The sequence below is a fragment of the Echinops telfairi genome, unplaced genomic scaffold (genome assembly GCF_000313985.2).
Source record: "Echinops telfairi isolate 266 unplaced genomic scaffold, ASM31398v2 ScPeMD7_7400;HRSCAF=8409, whole genome shotgun sequence".
Classification (NCBI taxonomy): Eukaryota; Metazoa; Chordata; class Mammalia; order Afrosoricida; family Tenrecidae; genus Echinops; species Echinops telfairi.
In genome coordinates this window covers 10,163,736-10,176,590 of record NW_022111300.1, presented here as the reverse complement: position 1 = coordinate 10,176,590, position 12,855 = coordinate 10,163,736, and the positions used below count along the sequence as shown (strand labels likewise).

At 39.0% G+C, this 12,855-nt stretch overlaps 1 protein-coding gene across 1 annotated transcript in view; it reads left to right on the top strand.

Annotated features, from left to right (window-relative positions):
• OSBPL1A (oxysterol binding protein like 1A) overlaps window positions 1-12,855 on the top strand; it is a 244,562-nt gene that overhangs the window by 106,638 nt on the left and 125,069 nt on the right. The window contains exon 15 of the mRNA XM_004702913.3: window positions 9,901-10,007. Coding sequence (XP_004702970.1) covers window positions 9,901-10,007 — 107 coding nt within the window. The remainder of the gene's footprint in view (window positions 1-9,900; window positions 10,008-12,855) is intronic.

Sequence of the window (12,855 nt, the reverse complement as noted above, 5' to 3'; positions counted from 1 at the left end):
CAGCGGTTGTGTAGGGAAGGTGAGCATCATAGAATGCCAATTTACTAGAAGAAAGTATTCTTGCAGTGAGGGAGTACTTGAGTGGAGGCCCAATGTCCTTTGCTACCTTAATACTAAACCTATAAATATATGCACATAGCTCTATTTCCCCATCCTCATGTATAAATATATTTGCATATGTACATGCCTTTATTTAGACCTCTATAAATGCCCTTTGCCTCCAAGCTCTTTCCTCTATTTCCTTTTACCTTCCTCTTGTCCCACTATCATGCTCAGTCTTCATTTGAGTTTCAGTAATTTCTCTTGGTTACATTACCCTTGATTACCCCCTACCAGGCCTCGTACACCCTTTTCACCACCGATTTGGGTCACTTGTTGTTCTCTTGTCCCTGGGTTTGTTAATACCACTACCTTTCCCCGCACCTCCCCCTCTCCCATGTTCCCCACAGTTGTTGCTTTTATGTAGGGTCGCGCCCCACCCCCAAGAAAAAAAAACTTTAAAGTGTTGAAAGCAAGGAGGTGATGCCAATGTGCACCTGACCTAAGCCATGGTATTTTCCATTGCTTTGTATGCATGTGAGAGTTGGACATTGAATGAGGAAGACTGAAGTAGAATTGACGCTTTGAACTATGCTGCTGACGAAACATCTTGAGAGTGCCACGGACTGCCAAAAGCACAAACAGCTCTGTCTTGGAAGAAGCACCACCGGAGTGGGGAGACTTTGTCTCTCCCACTGTGGACAGGGTGTCAGGAAGGACCCGTCCCTAGACGACATCATGCTTGGTAAAGTATCAGGGCAGTGAAAAAGAAAATGGCCCTAGACAAGATGCTTTGACACAGTGCAGCAATGATGGGCCCAGACAGAAGAACCATTGGGAGCGAGGCACAGACCCGGCCAGTGTTTCATTCTGTTGTACACGGGGTCGCTATGATTTGCAACTGGCTGATGGCACAAAACAACAACATACCCCAAAGGACTTGGAAACATGAGCACGAACAACAACTAGTACACCAACATTCGTTGAAGCGTGATTCACAATAGCCAGAACATAGAAGCCACCCTAAACTGCCCATCAACAGATGAGTAAACAAACTCTGGTACATATTTATAGCCCTAAAGAGACCTGAAGTTTCAATATGTTATGACATGAGTGAATCTTAGAATGGAAACATGCTGCATGTTGTGTGTCAGTCACAAGAGGACAGCTATTGTATGTTCAAGCTAACGTGGATGACCTTGAACAGAGACCAGGTTCTTGAGGTAGTTATGTGATGAGGCAGACAGACGCGCACACAGGGAGGAATAGAAGACTCGGTGCTTAGGGGACACTGAGCTTCTGTGAAAAATGTTGGAACGTGGGGAGTGAAGAACCAGATGAACATATTATGGCCTTGAATTGTACATATGAAGTGTTGATGTGGCAAATGCTTTATTAAATTTATATTTAAACAAAAATTAAGTATGTAAGTAAATATTAATCCAGAAAAATGTTGGTTCTTTTAGATCCAACCGAAGTTATACCTCTTTCTTCAAATGTCCCTTGATTCTACTACTTACATTCGTAACTTCTTTGTTTGAAGATTCTGAAAAAGAAATGTGTGCACAACTTGTTTGAGATTCTATTTATGCCTTTGAGCATCGCTGGTATTATATTTTTCATATTACCGAATTCATGATGTAACTCTAAATTTAATTTCTTCTACTGAGATATTCTAAGCAAACTCAGTGCCCTTGAATCAATTTCGACTCCTAGCAAACTGATAGGGCCACGTCGCACCGGGCTGTGGCGGTCAGCGTCTGGAGATCCTTACGGGAGTAGAAAGCCTCACCTCAGAAGTGACTGGTGTTTTTGAACTGCTAACCTTGTGATTAGCAGCCCAACAAGTAACCTACTATGCCATCACAAGGGTTTTCAAAAATTCATAGAAGAATTCCATAATCGTTTGATTCCATTTTTCAGTGAACTTTTGAAACCTCCTCGTATGCATCAGATGTAGTGGAAATTTTTAGAACAATGATTGCATGCATAAGTTTTCTCTGTTTGAGCAAAGAATACCGATTCTTTTGAGACAATTTAATTCCAATTTGATGAGGAAGTCCATTTTAACATTGTCTTATCTCACGCAGGGCAGATAATGTCTTTCGTGTACACATTCAATAGCATTTTTTTCTCGCCACAAAAGAGAGATGATACCATTTTTGTATTTTCTCTGTTTCCTATGATATTTAGCTTTGCCCATTAGATTTCGCATTGTTTATCCTCCTAATGTTTGTTTTTAATTTTTAATAAAGCATACTTAAACTAGCACATTTACCAAAGGGATAAAGACATGAGATGTCATTCACCCAGTCTTTCTCTCTTAAAGATCTTGTTCAAATAGTAGAAATTCTTGAGTAGCTAAGACTGGAAGTACAAGCAAAATAGAGCTACAAAATGTAGTTAAAGATTATCTTCTATTTCTTAGCCCTAATCAGCCAATTTGTGGTAACATAATTGAAAATGTTTGCAATTTGCTATTCTTTTAAAGCTGTAACACAGTTCTTATGCTGTAAAATAAGTTGATTCTAAACCATTTAGACTTTTATGCAAATTATGAAGGTAAACTATTCTATTAGTATTCATATTCATTTAATAAAGATGCGAGTGTTTGTTTTTTAGTACACAGCTCAGTCCACTGTTTCCCACGTGAATAGTGATTTTTCTAATATTCAGGGAGGAAAGAAGATCTTGAACAAAAGTATAGAGGCTCTGAAATGCATAAACACTGAAATGCATAAACTCTGAAGATGAATGTGTGCATAAGTAAGTGTGGTGAAGAAGGCTGATGGTGCCCGGCTATCGAGACCTATAGCGTCTGGGGACTTAAAGTCTTGAAAGTAAACAAGCGGCCATCTAGCCCAGAAGCAACAAAGCCCACATGGAAGCAGCACACCAACATGTGTGATCATGAAGGGCCAAAGGGACCAGGCTTTAAACACCAAAGGCGGGGAGAAAAGTCATATCCTTGTCAATGAGGGTGGCGCACGATGGAGACCCAATGCCCATCTCTAGACAACTGGACATACTTTTTTTTTTTTTAATGAATGTAAGCCGAAGAGGATTGCTACTAAGGATCCAGTTCATCCCTGCATGGTCTTATTCCAGACAAAATGTGTTTAAGCCTGCGTCTGTGGTCAGCGAGCGACAGCAGAGGAGTGGTCTCCGTGATACACTTGTCTTTGACTTTTGAGAGTGTCTTCAGAAAGAAAGGTCCACTCTGAGACAGTGGCTTCCTAGGGAATCTAGTGGGTGATCACTGGGCCTTATTAGGAAGACTTTTTATCATTATTACTAGTTGTGATTTAAACATATATGATTCCATTTTTCAATCACGTAGAGTAGAATGTACAATTGCTACCACAATCAGTTTCCAAACATTCTTTTTCTACATGGACTCCTTGACATCGTCTCCCTTTTACTCTCCTCCCCAACGGCCCACCTCCCCCAAACCCCTTATTCTACTTGCTGTCGCTCTAGGTTCCTCGATCCTGGGTTTCAAACTGAAAACAGAAAAGCATGTTACAAGACGGTGACCTCCATTGGCCAAACACCTCTGAGATGCACTCTACAATGAACAAACAAAACCCAAAGAAAACAATACAAACCTAAAACACAGAACATTTTGGAAACCAGATCAGGTCCAGCCGACATCATAGGGGGATCTACTGACAAAGTTTTAACTGTTCAGGCCAGATTTATGGCTTTGATCTTCCATACTCCTCCCTCCCAAGCACTCTGTTTAGTGACCACTTTCCTCCCATCCCTCAATGTTAGACAGAGGGAGTTCTCAGAGGCTTATTTCCTGTGTAGTTCCACAAATGAACCTTGGGGTCCCACTGTCATCCATCGCCTCTGCACACCGGATTCGCACATTTTAGGCTCTGATACTGATCTCTTCTTCAACTTCGGATCATATGGATTCCAATTCTTCAGTGACTGACGATAGTGTACTTAGTTGACATCTCACTTAGATGACTGCATGTTTGTAGACAAGCTTTTCAGACCCCAGACGCTATTTTATATGATAGCTGGGCACCATCTGAATTCTTCGCCATGTTTTGCTATAGCACCCTATCTTCTGTGTTCCCTTCCTGGGGCGGAGTATTGAGCTGGGCCATGATGTACGAACTAATTTTTCTTAGGTTGGAGCTAGGATTTAGTGCAAGCCAAAAACCCATTCCTGGATCTTTGCTTTTTTTTTTTAATTTGCTGTAACTTGGGAGTTAATACATATGTCATATCATTCCATAGTTCATGTCGAACGGAATTGTACAATTGCTTCCATAATCAATCTCGTAACACGCTTCTCCTTTCTAGACTTCTTGATATCCTCTCCCTCTTATTTCTCCCATCCTCCCTTTCCCCCAAACCCTTGTTATAGCTGCTTTCCCTATACGCTCAACGTCCCTGGGTTTTAAAGAAATTGAAAAACCATTTGTTGCGAAAAAGGTCAGTAAAATTGCGCTGAAGAAGTTTTCTTTGATCTGTTCATTCATCAAGGCCCACAAGAAATGTTGTAGGAAAATTTATTTGGGAAACCTTAGCCTGTCCACCCTACAGCCCTGAGCTTGTTGTCAGCCTTCCTGTTGTTCCTCAGACTCCAAGAACACTGTGTTGAAAACGAACACAACTTGACTCCCTGGAAGATACTGTTGTTTGGCTGTGCCGTCAATCAGAGAGCACAGCATTCTTTGGGAAAGGGATAGAGATTCTTTGGAGAAAGCTTAGAGCCTCTGTCTTCAGACCTAGATGGAGGATATGTCAAGAGACAGTCGCTTCGTGTTTTGGTATTTGTAACAAATGTTTCTGTGATTTTTATAGCAATTATTTTTAACTTAACCTTGTATACAGGAAGGACAATGAAGGTAGTCTGTATTACAGATTAGTTTGCTAGTGTAACAGGAAGTGAGCACTTCCCGGAGTTTTAAACTTACCCAATTAAAAATTGTATAGTGCAATCATGAAAAATAACAGATTGTGAGCTTTTTATACCTGTATCTAGAGTTAAGCTTTTTTGAATAGGATCTTCTGGCAGCTTTTATGAGCTATGAAAATATATTTTTAGTACAAGAACAATCACTTCTCAGAAGTAAAGTCATCAGATCCTTAACAGTAGACAAAATAAGTTAGCATGTGACCTTTACTGTTTATTCAGAATAATTATAAATTTTAATGTTAAGAAATGTTTGTAATGATTCCCTGATGGTAACATTTCTAGAACCTTAACCATTTAATTTTGTATGTACTATTCTATATAGCATTGGATAAACACCATCATATAAGAAGCATAGCAGCGGGCATTGCATGGCCTGTGATACAGTGAACTAGTGTATTCACCAAGATATATCTGTTCCTACCCTCTGCCACACTCAATGTAAAGAAAACCCAAATCCTCACAACTGAACCATTGGGTAACATCATAAACTGAGAAAAGATTGAAGTTGTCAAAGACTTCATCTTGCTTGGATCCGAAATTATTGTTTATGGAAGCAAGCAACAGTCAAGAGATCAAATGACATATCAAATTGGGTAAATGTTCTACACAAGACCTCTTTAAAGTATTGAGTAGCAAGGAGGTTACTTTGAGGTCTAGTGTACACCTGACCCAAGCCATGTTATTTGCAATTGCCTCCGAGGCTTGGGAGAGTTGGGCATTACATAAGTAAGACGAAAAAGGAATTGAGGCATTTGAATTATGGTGCTGGCAAAGAATCTTGAAAGTACCATGGACTGCCAAAAGAACAAACCAATCTGTCTTAGAAGTAGTACAGCCAGAATGTTCCTTGGAAGCAAAGATGGCAAGACTTCATCTCACGTACCTTAGGCATGTTATTAGGAGAGACCAGGCCCTGGAAAAGGTCATCATGCTTGGTAAATCGAGGGGCAAGGAAAAACAGGAAGGCCCTAGGAAAGATGGATTGACACAGGGCTCAAGCACCCGAACAGTGGTGAGGGTGTTTCCTCAGGAGTGGTGGCGGTTCTGCTGTACATAGAGTTGCTACGAGTCAGAACCAACCTGATGGCCCCTCACGGTGGTGGCGGCGGCGGCAGCACCCCTGTGCCTCTGAGCAAGTTCCTATTGACCTGAAAATCTTGTTCCACTCAATTGACAAAAGAATTTGACCCTCTGGATTCTCAGAAAAGGTGTGGGATTTTCTGAGTATAGCTTTTGGATTATTTAAAAAATGTGCAGTATCTTTTTTGCTTAAAAACTCGTAAATTCTCCTAACTTTTGTTTTTGATTTTTGTTATTGATTTTTTGGCTTTTGTTATTGATTTTATGTTAATAAATATCAAACAGTAAACATCTAACAGATATCTCTATAGATTATTAAGCCTTGATAAATGCATCCATGAATGATTATACTTCCATCTTCCTGTCACTTGTATCATTTAAGTGTAAAGTTACTAGATTACCCTAAAAATGTCTGGGAAGAGAGCCTGTATTTGACTTTTTCTTGTACATCTCCTCACAGTACTCAGTTCACAGCTCCGTGTGAGACATCTGTTGAGATGATATTTAAGTCAAACGGCATCTAGCATAAGCTACTTTTTATGGATTGAATTGTGTTCCCCCAGAATATGTGTTTTAAACCCTAACCTGTGTGCCTGTGGCTATAATCCCATTTGGGAATGGGTTGTCTTTATTCTATCAATGACATGGAATTAGTGTAGGGTTTGTTTTCAGTTGATATCTTATAAAATATAACAGGAGCAGATTGAAAGAGGTAGAGGGAGGAGGAGAGATGTGCAGCCACATGAAGGTTGTGCAAGACCAGAAGGTCTAAAACAAGGACTAACCCCCTAGAATTTCCAAAATCTTCCTTTAGCCTCCTCTACTGTGAGAAAATATATTTCTGTTCGTTAAAAACACCCACTTCTGGTATTTCTGCTGTAGCAACACAAGGTAGCTAAGATAGTACTCTGTTATTTAGAAACCAAGTAGGGAATGTATTTTTACAATGTGCATTGAATATTCAGAAGGAAAAAGTAAAGTCAGATTTATTTCAGGATTTGCCAATTTTGTATTATTTTCATTTTATTAAGGATAGCTAACACCAGGAAACTGCTTCATATGATGAAAAATAGGATTTGGTGTCTGAGTTAGTTAATTGTGCCAGCCTGGCCGATAATCACATGTGGTGCTGGTTGAATGGCGGAGGGATAAATGGGTGGTGAAGCCTCGCCTTTCTAGTTCTCGGGTCTCTTGTTTTGTGATGGTTGTATCGGGTGCAGCTGCCTTAGCAGTTCCCTGCTTCAGCTTGCAAGATTGACTTCCTCCAAGACATCCCCAAGGAGAAGCCGCATGGCTCTATCCTGATGCAGCCCTGGGTGCTGGAGCAGCCGTGTGGAGACCCTTGCCAGTGCTGAGATGCTTGCACGTTCACTGACTCAGCTTTCCTCCTGCAGTCGGCATCATTGCCTCTGTTTTGTGAGGTGGAGGACTTTGTGGACTGGTGTTGGGTTAATGGGTTAATGTTGGACTTGTGGGCTTGGGCAGCATTGGGTTGGGATGTTTTCGTGATGCACCTTTTCTTTACATAAAACTCTCTCTTATACGTGAGTCACCGTGGATTTGTTTCTCCAAAGTACCCAGACTTAATACAGTGTCCTATCCAGTTATTGATGGAAGGTGGTTCACACCTGTCTTCTCTCATTTTCACCCTTTCTGCTTGTTGTCTTCTTTGATTAAAGAGTTTTAAAGAATAACTTTTTTAAGAAAAGGACTCTTCTTATTTCTTACCAGTTTTATTGGCATACAGAATTCATGTACCACATCTTTCAGTGGTTTGACATTACTGAAAAGGTTGTGCAATCATCCCCACAGTTAATTGAAGAACATTTTCTTTATTCTCGGACCCATTATGATTAGCTCCCTATTATTCTCCAACCTTGCCTGCCACAACCCTAAGAAATTATTAATCTAGTTACTGTATCTATGGATTGCCTATGTGGGATTTCATATAAAGAAAAATCATACAAAAAAAATCCACCACCAACAATAAAATAAAACTCAGGAAAACATCTGAAAGAACGTAAAAGATACAGAAACCAGAACAGCGATTCTCAACCTGTGGGTCATGACCCCTTTGGGGGTGGAATGACCCTTACACAGGTGTCATCCAATTCATAACAGTAGCAAAATTATAATTATGAAATAGCAACCAAAATAATTTTATGATTGGGGGTCACCACAACATGAGGAACTGCATTAAAGGGTCACGGCATTAGGAAGGTTGGGAACCACTGCACCAGATTGTGATAAGAGTTGTATAAGCCCCCAATAAACTGATTACATAAAAATAAAAGTTGGTTAAAAGGGAAAACAAATGATAACTGTAGCTTAACTATTTATGCACTTTCCGGTGCACTCTGTCGAGGGCAAGACTGTCACATCCCTAGTCAATGAACTGAGAGAGGTCAGTGGAGGCTTCATCCATGTGGGGACTTTGCCAGTGGATTTGGGGATTTTACTGGCATTTCTAGTCTTCTCCTGACTAGGTGGTCAGAATTTAAGCTCTGATACACTTTCTTACTCTGATCTTGGATTTGATTATTTACAATCCTTGCATCATGGGGTGGTGTGCTCCTTCTTTGTGGGGTTAGCTGACACCTCACTTAGACGGTTGTTTGTTTTAAGATAAACCTTTGAGACCCCGACACCATTCAAAAAGGACTTTACTTAAATAAATCACATTGATACAGAACATTTAGAAAAGAAGCAGAAGTATTCAAAAATGTATTACCCAGAAATTAATATAAATAATTTGATGCATGCGGTAAAATTGTTTTGATAGACCATGTAATGTCAAATGGCATAATTGTACACTTTATTTTTGTCTAATGCTGTCACTCCACTCCTAACTTTATAATGTTTGTATTGGTGAAACCCAGTGTTTTATGGACTCCTGTTTGCTGTTCTCTGGTGTTTGATTGACTTGGTTGCTTGTGTTGGTTGGCCTTGTTTCCCATGTTCTAAGAATGTTACGTAAGTTGGTGGTGATCTGACATACATAGCATGCTACAGGGTTCATCAGTGTCTTTCTCCTTTAGGGTATTTTTGTATGAAAACTTTCCTTGACTGTTACAATTTTACTTGATTAATGGGATATATAAAAAGAAAGCTAATGTGTAATCAATAAAAAGTCAATCTATTCAAATAATGTTTTACTCGTACTCACCTAGACAAGATATGACATTTTACTTTTCAAGTTATAATATGTATGTTTTACTCTTTCCAGCATTATTTTTCATAAGAAAGTGAGTTATAATTTTCTTTGGGGGAGCAAGGGAAATCCTGATACTTCTATTTATGTTTACTTTTTCTAATACATACTCAAAGGTTCAAGACCTCCACATTTGAAATGGAAAAGACCTATTAATGCTAAACATTTTTCTAAATAAACACAATAAACACTAGAAGAGTGTGAGTTAATGCTGCCTTCAGAAGTGTTAGCTCCTATGTCAACTAAAAATTATTTTTGCCTCTCTTTAGTAAATTTATCTAGCATAGAATTCCATGAAGGGAAATGTTAATGTCTTATGAGTAATTCTGTCAGTCTTTCTTGTGTGCTACTGGTACTAACGTTTAAAGTGATAGTTAAGCCTGTAGACTTTTTAAAGTCTGGATTCTCCTCCCTGTCGGGTATCTAAGTTTCTCGGGCAGGGTTCTTTGTCTGCATGCACATGGTGGTCCTTAATAATTATGCTCAATAAGCATGTGATAAGCTTTGCTTACATAGCTGGAAGGAAACATGAAGCTGGTATAGATTTTTAAAAATATTTTTGTGGCCTTAGTTCACTGTAAGAGTACTTAAAAGCTCATGCATTTGATTTGCTTGTTTTTCTTATTTACAGAAATGCTCCCATCATTTCTTCAGAAAGTTGAGGTTGTCTCTGAAGCGTCCAGAGAAACGTGTGTAGCTTTGAGTGACTGTCTTAATCTCTTCACCAAGCACGAAGGGGTAGGTAGTTTGAAATTGAATTTTTCATGTAATCATGTCTTATACATTTGATCTGTTAGTCTGTTTTGAAATTTTCCAAAAGCAGGAGAAAACAGTATTAACAAGGGAAATTCAAATGTTGTTATTTTACCAGAATTAAGAATTACGCATTTGCCATTGATTAGGCAGAAGGATTCTGTAACAACTTCTCGTGATCGTTTGGATTTACTTGTGTAGCTGTATTTAACAGGTGTGCTTCAAGTTGACTTCATTACTTAGGGCTATAATAGCAGTGCAGAAAAGCTGGAGGTGGAAATATTCCCGAAATACAAGGAAATATATGTGACCTCCTCCCTGGGGGATGGACAACCAAAAGTGGGTGAGGGGAGACATCGGACAGGGCAAGATATGACAAAATAACAATTTATAAACTATCAAGGGCTCATGAGGGAGGGGGGAGCGAGGAGGGAGGAGAAAAATGAGGACCTAATTCCGGGGGCTTAAGTGGAGAGGAAATGTTTTGAGAATGATGAGGGCAATGAATGTACAAATATGCTTTACACAATTGATGTATGTGTGGATTGTGATAAGTTTTATGAGCCCCTAATAAAATGATTAAAAAAATAAAAAATAAAAATTCTTTATACAGGAAATGCATGCTTTATATATGTATTCATATTACCAAGTATAAAATACTTTTGTTTGATAAATAGAGCACTGTCATACTCTTTAAGCTTAACTCAGTGGGTGCCTTATATATTTTCTGAATTCCTCTTCCCTTATACTCTCCCTTTCAAAATCTTGCTGTTTGCTCTTCAAAATATGAGTACAAATGTTGTCTTATCCATTGGTAGTGCCTCTAAAGGCTAGCAGGAGGCACTGTCTGGGCTGTCTGAAGGAAGGCTTGTTCTGCTGCGTACATTCTGTTGTCTTCGTTTTCATGATTTTCACCCAAGACAAGTGACCATAGATTTTCTTCACCATTTTGCTCATTTCTACCCAGAGGCTTCCATTTCTACTTGCGTTTTTGATGGTTGCTATCACTGTTGTTACCAGTAAGTTCTCACTCATGTTGACTCCATATGTGTAGAACAGAATCATTCCATAGGTTGTCACATAGCAGGTTATGCATCGATCTTGTAACCCAAGGTCAGCAGTTCGAAATCACCAATTGCTTTGAGGGGGAAAGATGAGACTTTGTACTCCTGTAAAGTTACAGTCTCAGAAATCACAGGGACAGTTCTACCCTGTCCTGTTGGGTCACTGTGAAGGGGGGTTGGCGTGACGGCACCAAGCTTGGCTTTCTGGTTGAGGGACCTTGGGGAAGCAGACCTCTAGGTACCTCTGAGTGTGTCCAAACCCCCATCCTGTCAGTTAGTAGTGAACTGCTTAACTCTTTGTTCCCAAAAAATCTCTATACAGGAAAGATATGCTTTATATATGTTTTTGTATTTTTCAGATTAAGACACTAAATTTCTTACTCTTTTATAGTTGTTTGGGGGGGGGGGGTTGGGTACATTTTAGCTAGAGATTAGTTAAAACAAAACCTAAACTAAACCTGCCACCATCAAGTCGATTCCAGTTCATAGTGACCTGTTAAATTTCAGAGGCAATAAACCCTCCAGGACAGCCTCATCTTTCCCCACAGTGCCGGGTGCTTAGCAGCCCAACGCTAACCTGACAGTGTCGCCAGGGCTGCTTCTGGGAAAATGGGTTTGATGAAAAGAACTTAATGGATTTAAGATTCCATTATCTGAAAAATCTGAAATTTTATTTTCTCCAGAATTAAAGCAGAAATATTATGGATTAATATAAAGAGTTGCCTATGTTATGATCAGTGTATTGTGCCACAAATTCTACTTATTCACTTATTTTTAGAATATGAAAAATATGTAAATTAATTTTAAAGGAACCTACAGAAAGTCTATTACAGGAAAACAGTTGCTCAAGCTAAGACTTCTTAAATATGTCCCTGTCAGCATTTGTCAGGTCTTGGTGATTGGTAAATTTCTCATTCTCATTTCTTTAAAGGAGGACTGGTTCAGCAGTCCAGATATATCTGGCTGGCATGGTAATTAAAGCTGCAGAGAGTGGTTGCAGTGAGCAAGGGGTTTCAGTGACTCCCGGGACAGAATTTTTTTTTTTTTATTCTTCCCTGGTTTTTATTTATTTATTTATTTATTTAATCATTTTATTAGGGGCTCATACAACTTTTATCACAATCCATACATACATCAATTGTCTAAAGCACATTTGTACATTCATTGCCCTCATCATTCTCAAAACATTTCCTTTCCACTTAAGCCCCCGGTTATTTTATTTTTTAAAACATTTTACAGATATTATTACAATTCATAGTTCCATTCAATCAAGCATAATTGTACAATTGCTGCCCACATCATTTTCAATTCATTTTCTCTTCTTCTTGAATTCCTTGATATCAGCTCCCTTATATCCCCTCCCCCCCCGCCCTATCACCCCTTGAACCCTCAGTATATTGTATATTATTATTTGCTTTAACATACACCATCCCATGTATCCATTCTCCGTAAATGAACAAACATCAGAATTTAAGAATGAGTTTTAGACACACTACACACAATATTTTACTAGTGCCTTTAACTGAGAATATGAAAAGACAACAATATACAAAACTCTAAAGTGAGATGGGAAAGGCTTTACCCTCCTTCCTGTAACCTTTAGTCCCCATTGTCACTTGAACACTTTCTTGTGTTTTGTTCCAGAATGTTCTTTTTTTTACTTTTCTTTTTTTTAAAAAAAAATCATTTTATTAGGGGCTCATACAACTCTTATCACAATCCATACACACATCAATTGTGTAAAGCGCATTTGTACATTCATTGCCCTC